The 25,580-nt window shown below is 45.2% G+C and overlaps 1 protein-coding gene across 3 annotated transcripts in view; it reads right to left on the reverse strand.

Annotated features, from left to right (window-relative positions):
- The window catches only part of LOC138267607 (SLAM family member 9-like), a 345,225-nt gene extending 341,788 nt beyond the window's left edge, over positions 1-3,437 (reverse strand). For all 3 annotated transcript variants that reach the window (XM_069216670.1, XM_069216668.1, XM_069216669.1), the window contains exon 1: positions 3,208-3,437. In XM_069216670.1, coding sequence (XP_069072771.1) covers positions 3,208-3,277 — 70 coding nt within the window. In that variant the 5' untranslated portion in view covers positions 3,278-3,437. The remainder of the gene's footprint in view (positions 1-3,207) is intronic.
- Positions 3,438-25,580: the final 22,143 nt, after the last annotated feature.

The following is a 25,580-nucleotide window of genomic DNA, read 5'->3' on the forward strand; positions in this document are numbered from 1 at the left end:
GTGTGTATTTTTAATGAGGTAACTAACCAAACTCCTCACTATGTAGTCATATTGTTGGGCAAGAAAGTGACCTTCATTTTCAGTAATAACTTTGTGGCACTGTTTAAGGAGCTACTCCAGCTCTTGTTAACCTTTAGTGCCATGCAAATAGAAGGCATGTGACTGACAAAAACGTGCTCAGCAGGACAAAAAAATTGCAAAGATGTATTTTCTATAGTTAACTTTATTTTATTTTGCCAGGTCTTCCATTTTCACTGTGCACTCATGTTTTCTTTTGTTTTTGCTGGTGGGTGCTGGTCTCAAAAAAATTAGGTCTATCGTACTGCAAAGCGACTCAGTTTCTCTCATGTGTAATTTCTAAAATTATGATTTAATGCATAATTGTGCAGTACACTCAAATCCACCCACTCCAAACCACCCCAATCCGCTCCACTCCAATCCACTTCAATACATCCCACCTCACACCACACCAACCCCTCTCACTCGATCCAGTCCACTCCAGACCAATCCAATCTACCCCACTTCAATCCAATCCACTCACCCCAATCCAATTCACCACACTCCAATCCTCTCAACCCACCCCACTACAGTCCACCCCACTCCAATCCAAAACAATCTGCCCCACTCCAGTCCAAAACAATCAGCCCCACTCCAATCCAAAACAATTTGCCTCACTCCAGTCAGCCCCACTTCAACCCAGAACAATCTGCCCCACTCCAATCCAAAACAGCCCACTCCACTCCTCCCCATTCCAAACCACCCCACCCCTCCCCAATCCAATCCACCCAATCCAATCTACCTCATTCCAAACTACCCCACTTCAATCCAATCTGCTCCACTCAAACTCACCCACCCCACCCCAATTCACTCCACTTCACCCCACCCCTCTCCAGTCCATCCCAGTCAATCCAATCTATCTAGCCCACCACACTCCAATCCACCTCACTCCAATCCAATCCAATCCAATCCACCCCACTCGAATTCAGTCCACCCCTTTCAAGTGTGACGCCCTTCCATTCTAATTAACCCCACTCCAAACCACCCTACTGTAATCCAAATTACCCCACCCTAATTCAATACACCCCATCCAGTCCACCAACTCCAATCCAAGGCACTCTAACCCAATCCAATCCACCTGAATCCAATTCACCCACTACCTCAATCCAATCCAACCCAGTCCATCATAATCCATTCCACGCCACTCAACAACACTCTATGACACTCTGCCACTGAACTCTGCTCCCCTCTAATCCACTCTATGACACTCTACTCCAGCAAATCCTGTCTTGGACACTCTGCTCCTCCCATTCCACTCTCGGACACTGGCAACTGCCACATAGCAACAATTCACATAAATACAGTCAATGTCATTGCCATAATTCCAATCATCATAAATTCATTCACTGCCACACAGTTCTACGCAACACAATTTCACTCCACACATCTCCATTCCACGCCCCATAATTCAACTCAACAACACATTTACCACAACACACCATGCCACAAACTTCAACACCGCATAATTAAACTCCACAACATACCTCTACACAACATAAGATACCATTCCACATAATTACACTCCAACACACAAGCCCATCCACATAATTCCAGTACACTCAAATACCACATAATTGCTATTTACATACAACATAATTGCACTACATAAATCCACTCCACACCACACATTTCCATGCCACACTATTCCACAACAATTCCAATTCAACCCGCACAAATCCACTTCTCATCACATGGGTAAAAGACATTGTAATTTACAACGCCAGTAGCTCCAACTCTCGCAAAAGCGAGACTTATTGGCATTGCCAATGATTGTTTATTCTTACTTTCTCTTAATGCTTTCTTCGTTCCTCATCTTTTCCTTTTGTGTCGTCTCTTGCTTTGTGTCAAAGTCCGATGACGAACAATAAATCCATAGCTCCAAAAATTAAAGCCGGCGGTGGGTGCGACTGCACCGAAGGTGCCTGAATAATTCTTACTCCTGATTTGGTAGCGGGAGACGGATCAAATCTCTCACGCGAGTGAATGTGGACACGATACACAGATTAAGGTTGGAGGAACAGTACATTTCTTTGTAATACTGCCGGGCCGATGCACGCACATTTTTGTTTGTAAAAATGCACCTTGGTGCAAGTGTGGCAACTACGTCTTAGTGGCTGTGGGCGAGCCAAAAAATAATAATAGGGCGAACCAGTGCTTAATTTGGAAATAAAAGGTGCAGGTGCCCAAAGCCCTCCTCTTAAACACGCGGCAGCTGCAGTTAAATGTGTGGACACGGAATACTGAGGGCCGTAATCCTGAAGCCATCTCGGGCCTCTTCAATCCATATAAAGCCACTCGCTGCCCCTTCAGCTCACTCTTGCAGCTTTCTACTTTTCTTCCTTTGAGACGCTTTTTCGTTTTTCTCTTCCTCCGTCTTTCCCATACGTGTCTTTTGCTCGCAGCAAATGCTTGAGGCGAGAAGGGTAAGCCCCGGCCCTCAAAAATAAGTGCCGGTGCTCAGTACCGGAAACAACAAGCACAAATTAAGCAGTGGGGCGAGCCGAGCCATGAGTCTGGCTGCCTTCTAAGAGCTCCTATGCGAGATGATCCCTGGAAATACTTGACATCTCAATCATGCAACAAACATCATGTAGAAATATGATGTATTTTGAAAATAAAATAAAGTATTGCTTTAACAAGCAGGCGAAGGCTTAGTTGAGACAGCGTAGCACCGAGTATCTGTTCTCAGGCACTGGCTCTGCTTGCGCCACAAAAACGTAATGATGATACATACTACCCTCTGGAGCTGCACTGGGGCTGCCGGGGCTAGTCAGAGCTGGAAAAGACCGTCCAGTTGTGTGTGCTCTTGCACCCTCACAGGTCCCTCCCGCCCACCAAGACAAGCCATCAATGGTCCAAGACCACCTCTGTGGAGGACTCCGAGAGCCAGCAAGGTGTGGCCACCCCAGGCAGTCCGTGGGTTCGGCAACACACCCCCGGAATACACAAATGTGACACCATTTTACAACACGCGCGCACGCCAACTCTCTGAGTCAATGCACATGTGGTGGGTGCCCTGTGAACTTTTCAAATAGCAACGGCAGTACTCGCTTCAGCAGAGTACCTGAATAGACTGCAAGCGCGGGACGTTTACGCAACGCTGAAAAAGAGACATTTTAACAAATGTCTTTTAAACTATGCGACCATTACCTGAAAACAGTAGCGTCATGAGTAAGAAAAGGAATCCTGTAGTTTTTCTGTAGTTGAGGGACCCTTCCATTGTGAGCGATGTCAGAAGCAGCGAGAGGCTGCGCTCATTCTAGCAGAAGGGCGTGTCTCTGAGCAGGGGCCGGACTGGTGGCGCCCTGTGCACAATCTTTTTTGCCGCATCTGCTCATGACTTCCTCTCCGATTCCCGCACTACCACCAGGCAAAAGTGCCCCTCAGCCTTCCATAGTTCCCCTCTCACAGACATTACATTTGTTTTAAGGCTCTGATAAAAACCAGCTTTACTAATCCACTCAGCTATCCACATAAAATACAGATCAGCATGCACATTAACCCTCTGCGCCAGGCTGGGGCAGAAACGTTTTTAGTAACGTTTGATCCGTTTGAGGTAGAAAGCTTTTTTTGTTAAAATCTACAGAGTATGCTGCTGATTATGAATTATGTGGCAAATGCGGCAAACACCTACAGCTGCAAAATTGCATAATTCCAGTGCCCTGACATCATCCCCATCAATAGTATTTTATTAGTAGTTTAGCGAGGGGCACAGAGTGAAAACGATTTTTTGAGCACTAGTTTCTTTCTGGTTTCTAGTCGATGTTCACATGGCAGTTTTCTGCACATTTTTTCACTAGTTTTGATCCAGCAAACACCTGCAAAAATAATTTGTGCTGTGTAACTCCACATTCAGGTATGTCTAACCCACACCTACTGAATGAGAAGAGCGGGCACCAAGGCACACTTATGTAGTTGTTTATGCACCAAAAGAAGCCGAATTGGCATTCAAGAACACTTGCATCTTAGCACAGCATGAGCCGTCCTTCGTTGTAACTTCTGTTTGATCGGGCTGTGGATTGTGGCTACAGCCTCCCATTATTGTATTGTATTGTAATCGTATTTATATAGCGCTTATTACCCCTGACGAGGCGTCAAAGCGCTTTTCGATGAGTAGCACGCTACTCCGGAACCCAACAAGAATTAGTGATGGATTAGTATCGTTTAATAATGAGTACGGTTTTAGTATTATTATGAGTTAATTTGAGCCGTGGATATGAGAGTTTGTTAGTTAGATTGACTGGAGTAATGGAGGGGTGGAGGAGGAAAGAAATCCAGAAGTGTTAATTTGGGAGTATATCCTTCATTTACTCAACCCAAAGGCTTGGGATGAATAAAGGGGGGCGGAGGGGGAAGAGTATGTGGAAGGGTTAGGGAGAGCATAGTAGCAGGGTGAGATGAATGCAGGAGAATTTAGTAGGGTTGTGTGGGAGTTCACAGAGGTAGAGTGAGGTTTGGTGAGTTAGATGTGGAGGTGGAGGGAAGAGCTTAGGCAGAGATATTTAGGAGATGAAAGTGGTAGAAGGGATTTGGGATGAGTCAGAGTGAGGATGGAAGATAGTTTGATAGAGACATGACATAAGAGTGATGAGTAGATAAGTTTGATAAGATGAGAGCAGGAATCCATAGATATCTAGTATAACAACCCACCCAGGAGCCATGCAATGATCCACGAACATGCCAAGCACAGAAACAACATATACACATATATATATATATATATATCTACACACACATGAATACACACACATATGCACATACAATACATAATTAGAATCATGGGTAAAAAATACTTAGACAGGTTTAAAGAGTGTGTGTGTATTTTATTGTTATAACAGTAGCAATACATATTTTCAAAATAAACTATAAATAAATAGAAATATACATATAAACTGAGAAAAATATTTATCCACAAAGGCATATGCAGTTCATAGTTGTTTGAAAAAGGTGGTTATGAAGGAAAGAGCCAACTCTTGAGTAGTTTTCTGAAGACAAGAAAGTTATCTGTGGCTCTTATAGTTGGGGGTAATGAATTCCATAGTTTGGCTGCTTGGACGGAGAGGATGTTCCACCTATAGTCTTTTTCTTGTATGGTGGTGTTCTAAGGCGGGGTGCCAGTCTTGAGCGGAGGGTTCTTTGTTGGATGTATTTGGTAATTTTCTTTCTGATAAAAAGCGGCCCTGTTCCATGTATAGCTTTGTGGGTGATACAAAGCAGCTTGAAAGTTATAAACGTTTTTTCTTATTTTTTCCCAAAACGCCTTCGCAATTTGAGAATTTTTACTTAATAATTACACCTTGTACCGATAATTAAACCATGTAACAGGTTGTCAACCTTCATACGTCGTTTTTAAGTTTTTTTATGTTAGCCATTTAAATGGGGCAAACCAATGAGGAATTTACCACTGCACAGAAACAATATATTTTAGGTATGTGCTAGCAAAAGCTATGAAACTTGTAAAGGATGCCATCTCTGCCTCTCTATGGTAATCGCAACTGATCACTTCCCATTCGTTGCAGCAGCAAAGACACTTGTTCAGGGTTTGTCAGCCTAAGAACATTGTCCTTAAATCATCCACAAAGATTGGAAAAAATACCCATACTGTAGCAATAAACAAGAGCTGTTTACTCCCATTCCGCTTCCTTGTCCCGGTGCTTTTCATATGAGAGTGCCACACCTTCTCAAACAAGCCCAGGGCCTGCACTAGGGTGGTGCGACCGGTGCAACCGCACCAGGTGACGACTTCAGGTGGGGGCGCCTTGTTTGCAAGTGTATTATGATTTTAAACGCACCTGCTGCCAGTTCCTTGCCTCCAGCAATTTTTAGTCAACAATAAAAATGTCAAGATAACTCCGGTTATTAACATTCTTCCAGGAGAGAGATCGGAACTTTTGACTCATCCTAAGGTAGAGGAGAAGGTTGATGGGCCTGCTGCAAAGAATACGTACCATGCAAATCAGAAAGTGCGTATAATGAAAAGCGGTCCATGGGTTACTGTGACAGTTCATTTTGTTAGTTAAAATCCTAAGAAAGAACTGCAAGGTATTGATTAGAGGTTATGACTTTTCCCCAAGTTTTTTATTATCCTAATGCTGCAAAAGGGGTCCATGCATGTGGAAATCATTTTTTTCTTAATAAAGAGAACCCCCAATCCTGGTGTCACATTTTAAATTTTAAATTTCTGAGTTTTTGCTTCTGTAGACCATGCACTCAAACTATACTGAGTACCAGTATCGATGACATGACACCTATACCTTGTAGTCCTCTGTCTTATGTAACATATCCTTTACACACGTTTGAGTGATTGTCTCTGCGCTCTAACGCCCTACATTGGTCCGAGTAGTGCTATAAAACTAATTAAATGCATCTGAGAGTGGTAATGGAGACTTGAGAGGTACTGTTAAAGGATGGTGGTTGGGGAATCAATGGCGGAGGTGGTCATTGCGGGGCAACAACAAACATTGTCGCACTTAGTGCCAACAGCCCTAAAGCTGGCCCTGAACTAGCCCTACAGTCTGAAGCTCTCTAACCTGAAAGTATGTGGTATTTCTATAGTGTGAACTTAACCAAAAGGCACCAGAGCACTGTACAGAGTCAGAAACAAGCATAAAGCCAATGAGTGAACAGAGAGGTGTAGCTAGTTTGTGAACTGTTAATGCCTTGCGACGTAGTGCTCTTTAACCTGGTGTGTTTCCAACTTTTTCCTAAATTGGAAGAGTGTTGGGGCCAATCTGAAGTATTTGGGAATGCTGTTCCAGATTCTGGGTGCATAGATGGAAAAGGCCTGCTGCATTTTTTTATTTTTTTTAGATACTTCTTAGTCTGCAGTTTGATGGTGTCCTGGTTGAGTGTGTGTGCCGAGAACCACCAGAGATGGTCAGCTTGTCTGCAAGACAAGTAGCGGTGCTGGTGGTGTTGGCATTATAAACGATGCAGCCAATTTTGAAGATGATGCAGGCCAGTAAGGGGAGCCAATAGAGTTCCATCTGGTTGGTTGTGATGTGATCATATTTCTTTAGGCCAGAGATGAGTTGTGCTGCAAGGTGTAGGCAATCCCTGAAGGCTGCTAATGGGACTTTACCATCATCAAGATGCAAGGGTAAAAGTGCTTGGATAGCAGTTCTGAGGCAGCTTTCTGGAAAAAATATGTTTACATTCTTTGGAAGACAGAGCTGCTACTCAACAGTCTTTTTTTTTGGCAATGTGTTTCTTCAGGGTGAGATTGGCTTCCATGGAGAATCCAAGTAACTTGGCATTCAGTGAAAGTTGAGGTTCAAAGTCATGAAGGTACATGTCATTAAAACAGGTTTGTACTATTTCCTGTTTGTTCATGGCAAATAACAGGAATTCTGTCTTGGCTGCATTGAGCTTCAGATAGGCACAGGACATCCAGGTCTGAATAATGTGCAGGCGGTGTATGTAAAAATATTAAATAAATAATATAGTGATACATAAATATTGTGTCATGAATATCGAGATGTCAAAAATATAGTTGACAGGAATATTGAAATTAAGACTATTGTTTTAACCCCTTCGCTGACAGGCCTTTTCCCCCTCCTGTGCCGAGCCTTTTTTTGGCTATTTGGTGCAGTTCGCGCTTAGGCCCTCATAACTTTTTGTTCACATAAGCTACCCACGCCAAATTTGCGTCCTTTTTGTCCAACATCGTAGGGATTCTAGAAGTACCCAGACTTTGTGGGTTCCTCAGAAGGAGGCCAAGAAATTAGCCAAAATACAGTGAAAATTTCGTTTTTCAAAAAAAAAATAGGAAAAAGGGTCTGCAGAAGAAGGTTTGTGGTTTTTTCCCTGAAAATGGCATCAACAAAGGGTTTGCAATGCTAAAATCACCAGTTTCCCAGCTTTCAGGAACAGGCACACTTGAATCAGAAAACCCAATTTTTCAACACAATTTTGGCATTTTACTGGGACATACCCCATTTTTAAAAATTTTTGTGCTTTCAGCCTCCTTCCAGTCAGTGACAGAAATGGGCATGAAACCAATGCTGGATCCCAGAAACCGCAACATTTCTAAAAGGTAGACAAAATTCTGAATTCAGCAAGGGGTAATTTGTGTAGATCCTACAAGGGTTTCCTACAGAAAATAACAACTGAAAAAGAAAAATATTGAAATTGAGGTGAAAAAAATATCAATTTTTCTCTACGTTTTACTCTGTAACTTTTTCCTGCAATGTCAGATTTTCGAAAGCAATATACCGTTATGTCTGCTGGACTTCTCTGGTTGCGGGGATATATAGGGCTTGTAGGTTCATCAAGAACCCTAGGTACCCAGAGCCAATAAATGAGCTGCACCTTGCAGTGTGTTTTCATTCTAAACCGGGTATACAGCAATTCATTTGCTGAAATATAAAGAGTGAAAAATAGCTATCAAGAAAACCTATGTATTTCCAAAAAGGGCACAAGATAAGGTTTTGAGGAGCAGTGGTTATTTGCACAACTCTGAATTACGGGGTGACCATACTAGCATGTGAATTACAGGGCATTTCCCAAATAGATGTCTTTTTTACACACTCTCTTATATTTGGAAGGAAAAAATATAGAGAAAGACAAGGGGCAATAACACTTGTTTGTGCTAATCTATGTTCCCCCAAGTCTCCCAATAAAAATGATACCTCACTTGTGTGGGTAGGCCTAGCGCCCGCAACAGGAAACGCCCCAAAACGCAACGTGGACACGTCACATTTTTTTAAAGAAAACAGAGGTGTTTTTTGCAAAGTGCCTACCTGTAGATTTTGGCCTCAAGCTCAGCCGGCACCTAGGGAAACCTACCAAACTTGTGCATTTTTGAAAATTAGAGACCTTGGGGAATCCAAGATGGGGTGACTTGTGGGGCTCTGACCAGGTTCTGTTACCCAGAATCCTTTGCAAACCTCAAAATTTGGCTAAAAAAATACATTTTCCTCACATTTCGGTGACAGAAAGTTCTGGAATCTGAGAGGAGCCACATATTTCCTTCCACCCAGCGTTCCCCCAAGTCTACCGATAAAAATGATACCTCACTTGTGTGGGTAGGCCTAGCGCCCGTGACAGGAAACGCCCCAAAACACAACGTGGACACATCACATTTTTTTAAAGAAAACAGAGGTGTTTTTTGCAAAGTGCCTACCTGTAGCTTTTGGCCTCTAGCTCAGCCGGCACCCAGGGAAACCTACTAAACCGGTGCATTTTTGAAAAGTAGAGACCTAGGGGAATCCAAGATGGGGTGACTTGTGGAGCTCTGACCAGGTTCTGTTACCCAGAATCCTTTGCATACCTCAAAATGTGGCTAAAAAAAACACATTTTCCTCAAATTTCGGTGACAGAAAGTTCTGGAATCTGAGAGGAGCCACAAATTTCCTTCCACCCAGCGTTCCCTCAAGTCTCCCGATAAAAATGATACCTCACTTGTGTGGGTAGGCTTAGCGCCCGCGACAAGAAATGGCCCAAAACACAACGTGGACACATCACATTTTTTCATAGAAAACAGTGCCTACCTGTGGATTTTGGCCTCTAGCTCAGCAGGCACCTGGGGAAACCTAGCAAACCAGCGCATTTTAGAAAACTAGAAACCCACGGGAATCCAAGATGGGGTGACTTGTGGGGCTCTGACCAGGTTCTGTTACCCAGAATCCTTTGCAAACCTCAAAATTTGGCTAAAAAAACAAGTGTTCCTCACATTTCGGTGACAGAAAGTTCTGGAATCTGAGAGGAGCCACAAATTTCCTTCCACCCAGCGTTCCCCCAAGTCTCCCGATAAAAATTATACCTCACTTGTGTGGGTAGGCCTAGCGCCCGCGACAGGAAATGGCCCAAAACACAACGTGGACACATCACATTTTTTCATAGAAAACAGTGCCTCCCTGTGGATTCTGGCCTCTAGCTCAGCCGGCACCTGGGGAAACCTAGAAAACCAGCGCATTTTTGAAAACTAGAAACCCAGGGGAATCAAAGATGGGGTGACTTGTGGGGCTCTGACCAGGTTCTGTTACCCAGAATCCTTTGCAAACCTCAAAATGTGGCTAAAAAAACACATTTTCCTCACATTTCGGTGACAGAAAGTTCTGGAATCTGAGAGGAGCCTCAAATTTCCTTCCACACAGTGTTCCCCCAAGTCTCCCGATAAAAATGATACCTCACTTGTGTGGGTAGGCCCAGCGCCCGCGACAGGAAATGGCCCAAAACACAACGTGGACATATCACATTTTTTCATCGAAAACAGTGCCTACCTGTGGATTTTGGCCTCTAGCTCAGCCGGCACCTGGGGAAACCTAGAAAACCAGCGCATTTTTGAAAACTAGAAACCCAGGGGAATCAAAGATGGGGTGACTTCTGGGGCTCTGACCAGGTTCTGTTACCCAGAATCCTTTGCAAACCTCAAAATTTGGCTAAAAAAAACACGTTTTCCTCACATTTCGGTGACAGAAAGTTCTGGAATCTGAGAGGAGCCACAAATTTCCTTCCACCCAGTGTTCCCATAAGTCTCCCGATAAAAATGATACCTCACTTGTGTGGGTAGGCCTAGCGCCCGCGACAGGAAATGGCCCAAAACACAACGTGGACATATCACATTTTTTCATCGAAAAAGATGCCTACCTGTGGATTTTGGCCTCTATCTCAGCCGGCCCCGGGGGCGGCAGAAATGGCCTAAAAAAAATCTGTCCCCCATCCCCCCGGGAGCGACCCTTGCCTATGGGGTCGCTCCCCTGCGTGACATTGGCGCCCCAAAAAAAAATCCCCAGTGCCTAGTGGTTTCTGCCCCCTTGGGGGCAGGTTGACCTAAAATTGACCAATCAGCCCCCTAGGGGGGCAGAAATGGTCTAAATACAATTTGGCCCCCAGGGGAGCGACCCTTGCCTAATGGGTCGCTCGCCATCTCTAAAAAAACAAACAAACAAAAAAAAAAACACAAAAAAAAAATTTGTCCTGGCGCCTAGAGGTTTCTGCACAAGGTCGCTCCCCTTGCGTGACGGCGCAAAAAAAAAAAATCCCTGGTGCCTAGTGGTTTCTGCCCCCCTTGGGGGCAGATTGACCTACAATCGGCCAATTTGCCCCCCAAGGGGGGCAGAAATGGTCTAAATACAATTTGCCCCTCAGGGGAGCGACCCTTGCCTAATGGGTCACTCCCAATCTCTAAAAAAACAAACAAACAAAAAACAAAACACAAAAAAACAATTTGCCCTGGCGCCTAGAGGTTTCTGCCCCCCCTGGGGGCAGATCGGCCTAATACCAATAGGCCGATCTGCCCCCAGGGGGGCAGAAATGGCCTAAAATAAATTTGCCCCTCCAACCCCCCGGGGAGGGACCCTTGTCTACAAGGTCGCTCCCCTTGCGTGACGGCGCAAAAAAAAGATCCCTGGTGCCTAGTGGTTTCTGCCCCCCTTGGGGGCAGATTGACCTACAATCGGCCAATCTGCCCCCAAGGGGGGCAGAAATGTTCTAAATACAATTTGCCCCTCAGGGGAGCGACCCTTGCCTAATGGGTTGCACCCAATCTCTAAAAAAACAAACAAACAAAAAAAAAAACACAAAAAACAGTTTGCCCTGGCGCCGAGAGGTTTCTGCCCCCCCCTGGGGGCAGATCGGCCTAATACCAATAGGCCGATGGCCTAAAATAAATTTGCCCCCCCCAACCCCCCCGGGGAGCGACCCTTGCCTACAAGGTCGCTCCCCTTGCGTGACGGCGCAAAAAAAAGATCCCTGGTGCCTAGAGGTTTCTGCCCCCTTTGGGGGCAGATTGACATACAATCGGCCAATCTGCCCCCATGGGGGGCAGAAATGGTCTAAATACAATTTGCCCCCCAGGGGAGCGACCCTTGCCTAATGGGTCGCTCCCCATCTCTAAAAAAACAAACAAAAAAAAAAAACACAAAATAACAATTTGCCCTGGCGCCTAGAGGTTTCTGCCCCCCCCGGGGGCAGATCGGCCTAATACCAATAGGCCGATCTGCCCCCAGGGGGGGCAGAAATGGCCTAAAATAAATTTGCCCCCCCACACACCCCTGGGGAGCGACCCTTGCCTACAAGGTCGCTCCCCTTGCGTGACGGTGCAAAAAAAAGATCCCTGGTGCCTAGTGGTTTCTGCCCCCCCTTGGGGGCAGATTGACCTAAAATCGGCCGATCTGCCCCCAAAGCGGGCAGAAATGGCCTAAATACAATTTGCCCCTCCAGGGGAGCGACCCTTGCCAAAGGGGACGCTCCCCATCTGTAAAACAAAACAACAAAAAAAATCCCTGGTGCCTAGTGGTTTTTGCCCCCGTGAGGGCAGATCGGCCTAATAAAAATAGGCTGATCTGCCCCCATGGGGGGCAGAAATGGCCTAAAATAAATTTGCCCCCCAGGGGAACGACCCTTCCCTAAGGGGTCGCTCCCCTTACGTGAAAAACAAACCAACAAAAAAAACTTGCTGGTGTCTAGTGGTTTCTGCCCCCCTTGGGGGCAGATTGGCCTCATAAAAATAGGCCAATCTGCCCCCAAGGGGGGCTGAAATGGCCTAAATATAATTTGCCCCCTATGGGAGCGACCCTTGCCTAAGGGGTCGCTCCCCACCTCAAAAAACAAAAACTAAACAAAAAAAATAAAAAACATTTTTTATCCCTGGTGCCCCAGGGGGGGCAGAAAAGGCCTTAAAAAAAAAAGCCCCCCCTGGGAGCGACCCTTGCCCAAGGGGTCGCTCCCTTTTGTCAGTTTCATAAATAAAAAATACATCCCTGGTGTCAAGTGGGTGTTTTGACAGCCGGATTGCTTTACAATCCGGCTGCCAAAACGCAGAGAGAGACTTCAAAGGGAAGGAAATACATTTCCTTCCCTTTGAAGCCTCTCTGCCTCCTCCCCATGATCGGAAGAGAAATGCTTTGCATTTCTCTTCCGATCGTCGTGCTGGAAGCTCAGCCTCAGGAGGAGGTATTGTGATTGTCAGCGCGTGCTCGCGCGCAGACGTCACAGGGGGGGTGGGGGGTGTCGGGGGTGGAAGGGGAAGGGCTTCCCCTTCCATCCCTGACTTGGGGGGGTGGGGGGGAACCCCACAGAGGGAGCGCTAGCGCTCCCTCTAGGCTGGGTGCCCAGGACGTAATGGCTATGTCCTGGGCACAGCAGCACTGTGCCGTAGGACATAACCATTACGTCCTCAGCACAGAAGGGGTTGAGTGTTGTTTTTAATACTACTATTCAAATATATAGTTTGTGAAAATACTGTATAATATATAATGTTTATGGGTTAATCTATACTTTTGTTTGTAATGTGTGTTCTTTACTTGCATCTTTATTGTTGTGTTTGTAAGTTTTGTACAGTTTTTAGTTATTCTTAAACATTTACAAAATTAAATTATCATAAATTTGATTAATGTTTATAATTAGTGTCTGTGTGATTGTTATAAGAGCGGGATGTTGGGTTTTTAGGGAAAATGGGTGGGGAAACTATTAAAATATGTGAATAATACTTTGCTCGTGAGTCAAATTATATATAATATATAATTGTTAAAATGTGTGATTTTGCTTTTTAATTATAAGTAATTTAACATACGTTTTTTACTCCATGTAAATTTTGTGTAATAGTTTTTAAAAAAATTACATTTGTGTGCATGAAATTAAATGACTTTTGAATATTCTTAACATAATTTATATTTTTTGCAATAACAAAATGATACAGTTGAATTTTTAGCATAATATTTAGTTTGGATTTGCAAACATTTACTTACTATTTTTTATTTATTAAAATATATTCACAATCTATAATGTTTTTGTTTTACTCTAAAATCAGTAATAATGTACATTCGTATTAAATAATTTGTGTATAAAATATGTAAGATTTATGTTTTAAAATGTAATATTTTTCCATGCATTTTAAATCTTGTTTTTTATATGTTTAATATGTAATTTCTGTGAGTTAAATTTCCTTTCTTTATTTTTCAGGTGGAGTGGAAGGGACTCGATTAACCTGGCTCTGCCGTGGTGTGGAGAGTGTGCCTCTGCTGGGGCACCCTTTCCTACTCTTCCAGAGGAGAATTGGTGAATTACTGTACATGGGCTGGCTCTGGAGGTTACTTCTTTTCTTTTTCATTGTTACTTGCATTCAGTGTGTCAGGAATGTGTTGTAACTGCTAAGGTGAGAACACACTTTGGCTGTATCTGAGTCTGTGGAGTAGACAGTGATAACACACAGCACTGTCTGATCTTGGTGCATGCCTGGTATCTGAACCTGCATCACCTCTCTCTTGGCCCACTTGGGCAATACCTGTTTGGGGGTTCCATGTGCCCTCCTGGGTGAGAAATGTGCATCCTGAACCTCTGATCAGCGTGTAAATTATTTCCTGTTGGTGTTTGACCGCAATAAGCCCACGTTTGATGACATGGGAAAATGTCATGACTTTTTAGATTTAGACACTGTACTGACATGCATAAAGCTGATGCCATGAAATGCACTTTTGTGGATTACCCTTTTGATTTGGTTAAATAGTATACACAAATATTTTTTTGTGAAGTACATCAGAGTGGCTCTTAGTGGACTTTCTCTTTGGGTGTACATACATATATCTATATCTATATATATATATATATATATATATATATATATATATATATATAGATATATATATCAATCATTGTACTCCAAAACAGGTTGGATGTGTCATCAATGTGCCTTTGAATTTTGTTACGGTTATTATATTTTTGGTAAATTGGTTGCCTGACACACTGTGACGTGCATGTGTTTCTTTACTCTGAAGATGCTCGGAGATGGTGGAAGCAATAAATATATATATATATATATATAAGATGCCCTAGATACAATGGAAAAGAAATTGGATACACATGAAACGGATGTGGAAAAACACAAAGCAAGAAAACTCAACAGAAATCGCAGTGACAATGCAAGTGGCAGAATTTACACGTTTGCCAGAAAGTAAGATGCTTTGAGAAATTAAGGTACAACGGAAAAGACAGTGGAAGGAGTGGATAATGGAGAAACAGATGGCAGCTCTGAAATAAGCTCTATGGATGAGTGTTTATCAACTGTTGGTTTGGATGTTTCCAAGGAAATGAGATTGATTCAAACAAGTATGCAACAGATAGGCAGAGTAAGAACTGGCACTCATAACAGGGGCAGAGGCAGAGGAAGAGGAAAATCCAGAGGGGCAGAGGACAATGGAAAGCCAAAAACAGGAAATGAAAAGAAAAGGTAAAATCATTAATGAAAAGGTATAAAGGAAGATTATCTAGTGGTTAATTTATCTTTGAAAAATGGAACTGAAACCCAAAGCAAAGTGTTGAATAAAGGTTTGCCATTTTTTCCCAATGTAAAATGAAATCTACCTAATGTATGGATTGAACTGTACAAATTTGTATGCAAATTTAAGGAAGCATTTTTAACACATCTGTCTGCCTCCCAGAAAGAGAAATCTAACAACACTGGTCATTACTGGTAAGGATCTTCCTACTCTGAGAACACTCAAGTAACTGGAAGATACTTTAGAAGAACACTTGTCTAATGTTTTCCCTGAAATTACAGATGTACAGACTTGTGAAAAAGCAGGGATCTCTACTTGGGAAGGAGACAATAGTGGCCTCAAACCAAATCATATTTTAATCCCCAACTCCCTGCTGTCAACAAGATAGATGTGTTCCATGAGCTCATGGTGGAATAAATCAATCATCTTGCATTAAGAGATAAAACTTACAGCAAGAAACAAAACTTGACACTAGTGGAATATAGAGCCATCAACGAATTGTGAGAGGATGATCAAATTCTGATTAAGCCATCAGATAAAGGTGGCAGCATTGTCATCCTGGACCATAACAAGCATTTATTAGAGGCAGAAAGACAACTAAGAAATAGAGAGCATTACATCTTACTAGAAGAGAATCCATTGAAACATGTTATTTTTGAAATCCATGAGAGATTAGGAGAATGGATGGACCTTGATTTGATTGATGAAAATGTATATTAAATTTGAAAGTGGATCACCCTATTGTCTCCACAATATACTTTCTTCCAAAGATTCAGGAATATTTACAAGAACCACCTGGTCGTCCCAAAGTCAGCAATATTGGATCCTTATTAAAGAACACATCAAGATTTATTGATATTTTTCTAATTAAACATGTAGCATCCCTCAGCTCCTATATTCGAGAGGCAACGGATATCTTGAATACATTTAGGGAAGTCCCCTGGCCGGATAACTATTTACTTGGCACGATTGATGCCTCTCTCTACACATTAGTTCGGCATGATGATGGCTTCACTGCTTACAAATATTTCCTGCGGGTCAGTTCTGTGGGTCATCTGGAACACTCTGGTATGTTACTTGAAATGATCAAATTCTGTCTCACTCAAAATTTCTTCTTATTCCATGGCAAAATGTAGTTACAGAAACAACTAACTGCCATGGGGACTTCTTTTCCTCCAACGTATGCCAACCTCCTTATAGGCATTTGAGAAGCAGAATCTGTCTGGACAGATGATAATCAATTAGCGTTACAACATGTGACACTCTGTACCAGATTTATAGAAAACTTATTTCTGATCTGGGAAGAAGGTAGAGAAAAATTGGAAATGTTCAACCAATCATTAAATGGAAATGTCTACATTTTACATACACCATCAGCTCAGATAACATCACCTTCTTGAACATTGAAGTCCTTGTAAAAAATGGGAAGATCTGTAATAATATCCACCGTAAACCAACATCAAGTAACATACGTCATGCCATCAGTAGGCACTCAAAAACCCTGAAATGGAGTATCTCCCATGAGGAGATGTTGCGAGCAAAACAAAATTGCTTAGAGTTGAAAGATCTGCATGTACAAATATCTGAAATGATGGGAAGATTCCTCCAAAGAGGTTACCCCTTGGAAGTATTAGGAGATGCAGAAAAGAGAGTCAAACAACGATCAAGGGAGGAACTGTTAGTAGTTCGTACAATAACAATAGAGAATGAAGAACCTGCACACATGATTTTAGACTTCAACTTGAAGCATAAAGAACTGGGGCAAATATTATACAGAACCTGAAAAATTGTCAAATCGGATGATCAACTGAGAACAGTTCTACTGGAGCATCCCAGTATAACATATTGTAGAAGACCCTCATTAGGGTTTCTCATATCCAGTAGTCAAACACTTCTGGGAACATTATGAAAGTAATGTAAGGGAGTTGAGATACTGTGGAATTAAACATGTGAAACTGAATGAGAGAGGTGGCAATCGTGAATTAACATTGAGAAGGCTGGAATCTCGCATGATTATATTAATAGGGACCGAAACACCAATGGGGCATAATTCTGATCCTGAATTGCATGTACATCTTTAATAAGAACAGTCTAGGTCATGTTCCTATAAAATCTGAAGCAGTAGAAATGTGACTTCCAGGGGCCATGTGAAGATAAGATCTTGTTAAAATTACTAATGGGCTACTATGTTCTAGGCAAGATGTATGGATCATCTAAAGATGCACTATGTATTATGCATTTCATGTCTCATGTACCTGTAAGTGAGAATATATATAACTGAAAGCAGCATATTGGGTAGCATATTATAAGTTACATTTTGAGATGCTCAATTATGCACATTTATTCCGAAATATTTAGTGTTCATTGGTGCAAACTTATTGTTAGACCTGACAGCCTTAGGGTGGTCACCCCTAACTTTATTTTTGCCTCCCTCCACTTTTTAGATACTGTTTTTGCTGGTTTTAAGACTCTGCATACTTTACCACTGCTGACCAGTGCTAAAGTGCATATGCTCTCTCCCTTTAAACATGGAAACAGTGGTTCACACCTAATTGGGCTATTTAATTTACTCAGAATTCCCTAGTAGAGTGCACTATATGTGCCCAAGGCCTATAGATTAAAAGCTACTAGTGGGCCTGCAGCACTAATTGTGCCAATTTTACTTGGCATTTAAAAGTACTTGCCAAGCCTAAAACTCCTCTTTTTCTACATATAAGTACCCCTAAGGTGTGTCCTGGGTAACCCCTAGGGCAGGGTGCTGTGTAGACAAAAGGCAGGGCATGTACCTATGTAGTTTACATGTCCTGGTAGTGTAAAACTCCTAAATTCGTTTTTACACTGCTGTGAGGCCTGCTCCCTTCATAGACTAACATTGGGGCTGCCCTCATACATTGTTTGAGTGGTAGCTGCTGATCTGAAAGGAGTAGGAAGGTCATATTTAGTATGGCCAGAATGGTGATACAAAATCCTGCTGACTGGTGAAGTTGGATTTAATATTACTATTTTAGGAATGCCACTTTTGGAAAGTGAGCATTTCTCTGCACTTAAATCTTTCTGTGCCTTACAATCCACGTCTGGCTGGGGTTAGTTGACAGCTCCTTGTGCATTCACTCAGACAGACCCCAAACACAGGATACTCAGCCTCACTTGCATACATCTGCATTTTGAATGGGTCTTCCTGGGCTGGGAGGGTCTGCCCTCACACAGAGGACTGCCACACACCCTACTGGGACCCTGGCAGACACGATTGAACTGAAAGAGGACCTTGTGCACTTCTAAGCCACCCTTTGAAGTCTCCCTCACTTCAAAGGCATATTTGGGTATATAAACAGGGCCTCTGCCCCACCAACACAGACACTTCCTGGAGAAGAGAACCTGAACCAGAACATGCATCCTGCTAAGAAGACCTGCCTGGCTGCTCAAAGGACTCACCTGTCTGCTTTCTGTGAAGGACTGCTGCCTTGCTGTTGCCCTGCTGCCTTGCTGCTCTCTGGCTGTGGTAAAGAAGTGCTCTCCAAGGGCTTCGATAGAGCTTGCCTCCTGTACCCTGATGTCTCAGGACCAAAAAGACTTCACCTCTGCAAGAAGGACTCCTTGTGCGGCGAAATTCAACGCACAGGTTGTCAGAAATGACGCACAGCCTGCACCGCAGTGAAAATTTCACTGCATGCTGAACCGGAACGATGCAGCCCGACTTTGCAATGAGAAGATCAACGCAGCGCCAGCGTAGCGACAGGAAATTTGACGCACGGCCCACTGGATCGACGCACAGGCGAGTCAGAATGACGCAGCCCGACTTCCAGAGAGGAATCGACACAGCGCCTGCAGTGCATTAGAAAATTTGATGTAACGCCCACTGGATCGACGCAGCCCCTGTGACTTCGTCCTGTCAGCACCGGAAATCCACGCATTGTCCCCGGGGTGACTGAAAACCCCGCACCCCGAAGAGGATCCATGAACGAGCGCCGGAAATCGTCGCACAGCCATCCCTGCGTGAAAACTAAAGGATGCCCTTTTTGTTTCCATGCGTCTCCTCCTCTGCGGTTCTTTGGGGAGATTTTTCACGTAACCAGGTACTTTGTGCTTGAAAGAGACTTTGTTTGCTTTTAAAAGACTTAAGACACTTTATATCACTTTTCAGTGATATCTTAACATTTACTTTTTGCATTTTAATTGATTTGACCTGCATTTATCCAGATAAATATTATAAATTTTTCTAAACACTGTGTGGTGTATTTTTGTGGTGCTATATGGTGTTATTGTATGATTTAGTGCACAAATACTTTACACATTCTAAGTTAAGCCTGAATGCTCAGTGCCAATCTACCAGAGGGGGGGCACAGGATAATATGGATTGTGTGTGACTTACCCTGACTAGAATGAGGGTCCTTGCTTGGACAGGAGGTAACCTGACTGCCAACCAAAGACCCCATTTCTAACCTTGGTGATCAGCAGTGAGGATAGGACTTGTATTTGTGCAGTGACATACAGTAGCTAAGTATTTCACTACCTACCCACAGTTAAAGATCAACTTGATTTTTTTCTTTTTGCAATTTCATTTTTTTCCTGACAATTTTGAAAACTAAAATCCTCACTCAACATGTCTCAGGCTGGGTCTCACGCAGGAGATTTTTTACATGGCCCTATTGGAGACATATACTGTCAAAGAGCTGAAAGGGTTCTGCAGGGAGAAGTACCCATCCCAGGTGCCTCCAGAAAGGAGGAATTTCAAGTGGCGCGGAGGGCCTGGGTAGAAGCCCATTTAGAGGAGGATGGTGATGAGGAGGAGCCAGAAGATGGCTCCCCAGAGGATTTTTTGCCATCAGTAGATGATGTTAGCACTGCAATTGTGCCCCTGCCAAACCAGGGAGCAATGTCTCTGATCAAGGCCTGACCGCAGAGGAAAGGAGAGAGGAGAGAGAGTTTCTATTGCAAATGCCATGTCTGACAATTGAGGCCCAACAGGAAGAAACGAGGGCAGAGAGAGCTTTGGCTGAGAATAAACTTTTGTTGGCTCATGAACTGAGTCTCAAGGAGCTGGATCTTAAGGCGAAGCAGTCTGAGTCCAGCAGTACTGGTGGCAGCATACAGGCAGGACCTGCTGGAGAAAAGAAGGTTCGTATACCCAAAAATGTTGTGCCCAGGTTTGTGGTGGGAGATGACAGTGATAAATGGCTAGCTACTTATGAAGTTGCACTAAGGGCTCAAGGGGTTCCTGAAGAGCAATGGGGTACAGTTATGTGGGAGTATGTGCCAGCAATTGGGAGGGACACACTTCTCACATTGGACCCAAAGGACCAAAACACATACTCACACATGAAGGCCATTTTACTTGCCAAGTTTGGGCTGACCCCTATGAAATACAGTCAGAGGTTCAGGGACAGCACCAAATAGTCCACACAAACATGGGTAAATGTCTTTGACTTTTCCCGTAAGGCACTGAATGGATGGTTGCGGGGCTACAGAGTAAATGATTACACAGGATTGTATAATTTGATTCTGAGAGAGCAAATGCTCAGTCCTTGTTTTACAGAGTTGCGCCAGCACCTAGTAGACAGTAAGCTGACCGATCCCAGGAAGCTTGCTGAGGAGGCAGACCGCTGGGCTAGCACCAGAGTGTCCAGAAAGGTATCTAGGGGGCACACCCACAAAGGTGGTCAGGGTTCCCATCAGCAGAAAGAGGGGGGAGAAAAACTTAAAAACAAGGAGTTCTCAAAAGGCCCTCAAAATAGTTCCCAAGTGAATAGTGGTAACCAGTCCCGATCTGATTCCAAAAGGAAGGGGTTAATTGACCATAAGACAGGGAGGTTTGTACCCCAATCAGTGCAGTAAGTATGGGCACTCTGAGGGTGACTCAAAGTATCCCAAGAAGGCACAGCCCCCCAAAGGAGGGCAGACACCTGGGTTGGCTAGCATAGGGCTTGGGGAGGAGGTAGTCCCAGATAGTTTTGGGGAGCAGATAGAGGTAACCCTAGTGTCCCTGGGGGATGCAGAGCTCTTGCCAAAAAACCCACATGCCGGCCAATACTTCCAAGCATAGGCAGTGGGTCACCATCAATGGGTAAAGTGTGAAGGCTCTGCGTGACACAGGAGCCAGCATGACCACTGTCAGGGGTCAGCTGGTATCAGCAGAGCAGGTCCTCCCAAATACATTCCACCAAGTCATAGTCGCCGACAATCGTGAGAGACACCTACCGGTAGCTTTGGTTCCCTTTGAGTGAGGGGGTCTCTGGTACTCTATCAGTAGCTGTGAGTCCTGCCATGCCTGTAGATTGTCTGTTAGACAACGACCTTGAGCACACTACCTGGAAGGAGGTCGAGCTAAGGTCTCACTTGGAGCTGTTGGAATTGCCTGAGTGGTTCTGCATGGCCACACAGTTCATGGCTGCCTGGGAGGGAAGTCAAGGGCACCTGGAGCCTGGAACAGTGGCCCAGACAACTGCCAAGAGGAGGGGCAAGGGTCGCGGGAAACCGGTCCCAGAAGTTCCTGCAGTGGTTGACAGGGTTTCCTGAGGAGGAGGCCCCTGAGCCAACTGGGGAAGACATTGCCGCCCTAGGGGAACTACCTGAGCTTGCTGGCTGGCAAGTTGAGGGTGGGCTCACCAGGGAGGAATTCTGCAAGGCGCAGAAAGAATGTCCCACTCTAGACGGCATGAGGCAACAGGCCCCAGCCCAGGCAGCAGGGGAAGCTTCTGGCGATCACCATATATATTGGAAGAATGATCTCCTTTACAGTGAGCCTAAGGTTCCGGCCATTTGGGCAGTGCATGCGCTGGTGGTCCCGCTGTGTTATCGGACCTTCCTACTGGGTCTGGCTCACAACATCCACCTGGCAGGACATTTGGAGCAAGACAAGACCTTTGCCAGGCTTGTCACCAACTTCTATTGGCCCTGGGTGAGGACAAACTCAGTTGCGTTCTGTAGGTCCTGTCCTACCTGCCAGGCCAGTGGGAAAACAGGGAAAAGGCTAAAAGCCCCCTTGATCCCACTCCCTGTCGTTGGCACCCTCTTTGAAATGGTGGGCATCGACATTGTTGGTCCATTGGACCCCAAAACTGCCCTAGGCAACAGGTTCATCCTGGTTCTGGTGGACCATGCCACTCATTACCCAGAGGCAATCCCTCTGAGGACCGTAACTGCACCGGTGGTGACCAGAACTCTAATGGGGATAGTTATCCGTGTTGGATTCCCAAAGGAGATTGTGTCTGACAGAGGCACTAACTTCATGTCTGCATACATGAAGTCCATGTGGGATGCGTGTGGTGTTACCTACAAGTTTACCACACCCTATCACCCCCAATCTAATGGTTTTGTGGAGAGATTCAACAAGACCTTGAAAGGCATGATCACCGGGCTCCCTAAGGCATTAGTGGGACGTCCTCTTACCATGTTTTCTCTTTACTTACAGAGATGTACCCCAGAAGGGGGGGAATCAGTTCCTTTAAGCTTCTCTATGGGTACCCTGTCAGGGAACCCTTAAACATTGTCAAGGAGGGGTGGGAGAAAGCTCCCAAGGCACCCCCTCAGAATGTGGTCAGTTACATGCTGGCCCTCCGCAACCAGATCCACCGCTTCTGGAAAACGACCAAAAGTAACCTTGAGGCCAGTCAAGAGGTAATGAAACGCTGGTATGACCAGAAGGCCACCCTGGTGGAGTTTCAACCTGGAGACAAAGTGTGGGTGATGGAGCCAGTAGAGCCTAGAGCTCTCCAGGACCACTGGTCTGGCCCATTTGAAGTGAATGAGCGAAAAGGGAAGGGCACTTACCTAGTGTACCTCCAATCCCCTAGGAACCCCGTAAGGGTGCTCCATGTCAACCGACTGAAGCCTCACTTTGAGAGGATGGAGGTCAACATGCTTCTGGTGACAGATGAGGGTGTGGAGGAAGAGAGTGAACCACTTCCTGACCAAAGAAGGTGATGGGCCAGTGGAGGGTGTCATTCTCTCTGACTCCCTGACCCTAGGCCAGAGAGGGGACTGCTACCAGTTACTGGAACAGTACGCCTCCCTGTTTTTCCTCACCCCTGGACTCACACACTTGTGTGTCCATGATATTGACACAGGAGACAGTCCCCATGTAAAGAACAAAATGTACAGGTTGTCAGATAAGGTGAAGGCCAGCATCAAAGAGGGAGTCTCCAAGATGTTGGCTCTAGGGGTTATTGAGAAGTCTAGTAGTCCCTGGGCCAGCCCTGTGGTGCTGGTACCCAAGGCTGCTGCACCTGGTGCCACACCAGAACTTCGGTTCTGCGTGGACTACCGGGGTCTCAATTCAGTAACACGGACTGAGGCTCACCCCATCCCCCGAACTCATGAGCTGATAGACAGGCTCGGCGCATCCAAGTTCCTCAATACTTTTGATCTCACATCAGGGTACTGGCAGATCGCCTTGACTGAGGGGGCTAAAGAGAGATCTGCATTTTCCACACCTGAGGGCTATTACCAATTACGGGTGGTGCCGTTTGGGTTCAAAAATGCCCCGCTACCTTCCAACGGTTGGTCAACGGGGTCCTAGCTGCCAAGGATGCCTTCGGCGCAGACTACCTGGACGGCATTGCCGTCTACAGTGACAGCTGGGAGGAACACCTGCTTCAACTCAAGGAGGTGCTTCAAGCTCTGCAACAGGCAGGCCTGACCATCAAGGCCAGTAAGTGCCAGATTGGGCAGGGTTCCATGGTGTATTTAGGAAACCTAGTAGGCGGTGGCAAGGTGCAGCCACTCCAGGCCAAGATTGAAACTATCAAGGCCTGGCAACCACCTAGAACACAAACAGAGGTGAGGGCCTTCTTTGGCCTCACTGGGCATTACCGCAGATTTGTCAAGGGCTATGGAACCATGGTGACACCCTTGATGGAACTCACTTCCAAAAAGCAACCTAGGTTGGTGAATTGGACAAAGGCTTGTCAGAAAGCCTTTGACTCCCTGAAGGAAGCCATGTGCATAGCTCCCATGCTCACGGCTCCTGACTACTCCAAGGAATTTATCGTACAGACAGAAGCTTCAGAGCATGGCATAGGGGCAGTCCTAGCACACCTAAATGAGGAGGGCCTAGACCAACCAGTAGTCTTTATTAGCAGAAGACTATTACCACGGGAACAGAGGTGGCGTGTTATTGAAAGAGAAGCATTTGCTGTAGTCTGGGCACTGAAGAAGCTATACCTGTTTGGGGCTCACTTCCGGGTTCAGAAAGACCACAGGCCCCTCAGATGGCTCATGCAGATGAGGGGTGAGAATCCTAAACTGTTGAGGTGGTCCATTTCCCTACAGGGGATGGACTTTACGGTGGAGCATTGTCAGGGGATTGACCACGCCAACGCTGATGGTCTCTCCAGATACTTCCGCCTTAGCGATGAGAGCTCCCAGGGGGCTGGGTAGCTCTCCCCACTTTCAGCTGGGGGGGACACGTTAGACCTGGCAACCTTAGGGTGGTCACCCCTAACTTTTTGCCTGCCTCCCCCCACTTTTTAGATACTGTTTTTGTTGGTTTTAGACTCTGCACACTTTACCACTGCTAACCAGTACAGGTTCATGTAAAAAATCTCTGCAACGAACTACAGAGGAGGAGATGCGTGGAAACAAAAGGGGTGTGCGTCGATTTCTCAGGCCGCACACGGCTATGTGTTATTTAGTTTTCAAGCAGGGACGGCTGTGTGTCGATTTCCGGTGCTCGGTTATGGATCTTCTTTGGGTTGTGGGGTTTTCAGTCACCCTGGGGGCGCTGTGTGGATTTCCGGTGCTGACAGGACGAAGTCATAGGGGCTGCATCGTTCCGGCTCAGCTGTACGTCGAATTTCCGGTCGATACGCTGCTGCTGCATTGATCTTCTTGTTGCAAAGTCGGGCTGCATCGTTCCGGTTCGGCATGCAGTGAAATTTTCACCACGGTGCAGGATGTGCATCGTTTCTGGCAGGCTATGCGTCAAATTTCGCCACAACAAGGGGTCCTTTTTGCAGAGGTGAAGTCTTTTTGGTCCTGAGACATCAGGGTACAGGAGGCAAGCTCAATCCAAGCCCTTGGAGAGCACTTCTTCACCACAGCCAGAGAGCAGCAAGGCAGCAGTGCAACAGCAAGGCAGCAGTCCTTCACAGAAAGCAGACAGGTGAGTCCTTTGAGCAGCCAGGCAGGTTGTCTTGGCAGGATGCAGGTTCTGGTTAAGGTTCTCTTCTCCAGGAAGTGTCTGCGTTGGCAGGGACAGAGGCCCTGTTTATATACCCAAATGTGCCTTTGAATGGGGGGGAGACTTCAAAGAGTGGTTTAGAAGTGCACAAGGTCCCCTTTCAGTTCAATCGTGTCTGCCAGGGTCCC

This window comes from Pleurodeles waltl, chromosome 12 (genome assembly GCF_031143425.1).
Source record: "Pleurodeles waltl isolate 20211129_DDA chromosome 12, aPleWal1.hap1.20221129, whole genome shotgun sequence".
Classification (NCBI taxonomy): domain Eukaryota; kingdom Metazoa; phylum Chordata; class Amphibia; order Caudata; family Salamandridae; genus Pleurodeles; species Pleurodeles waltl.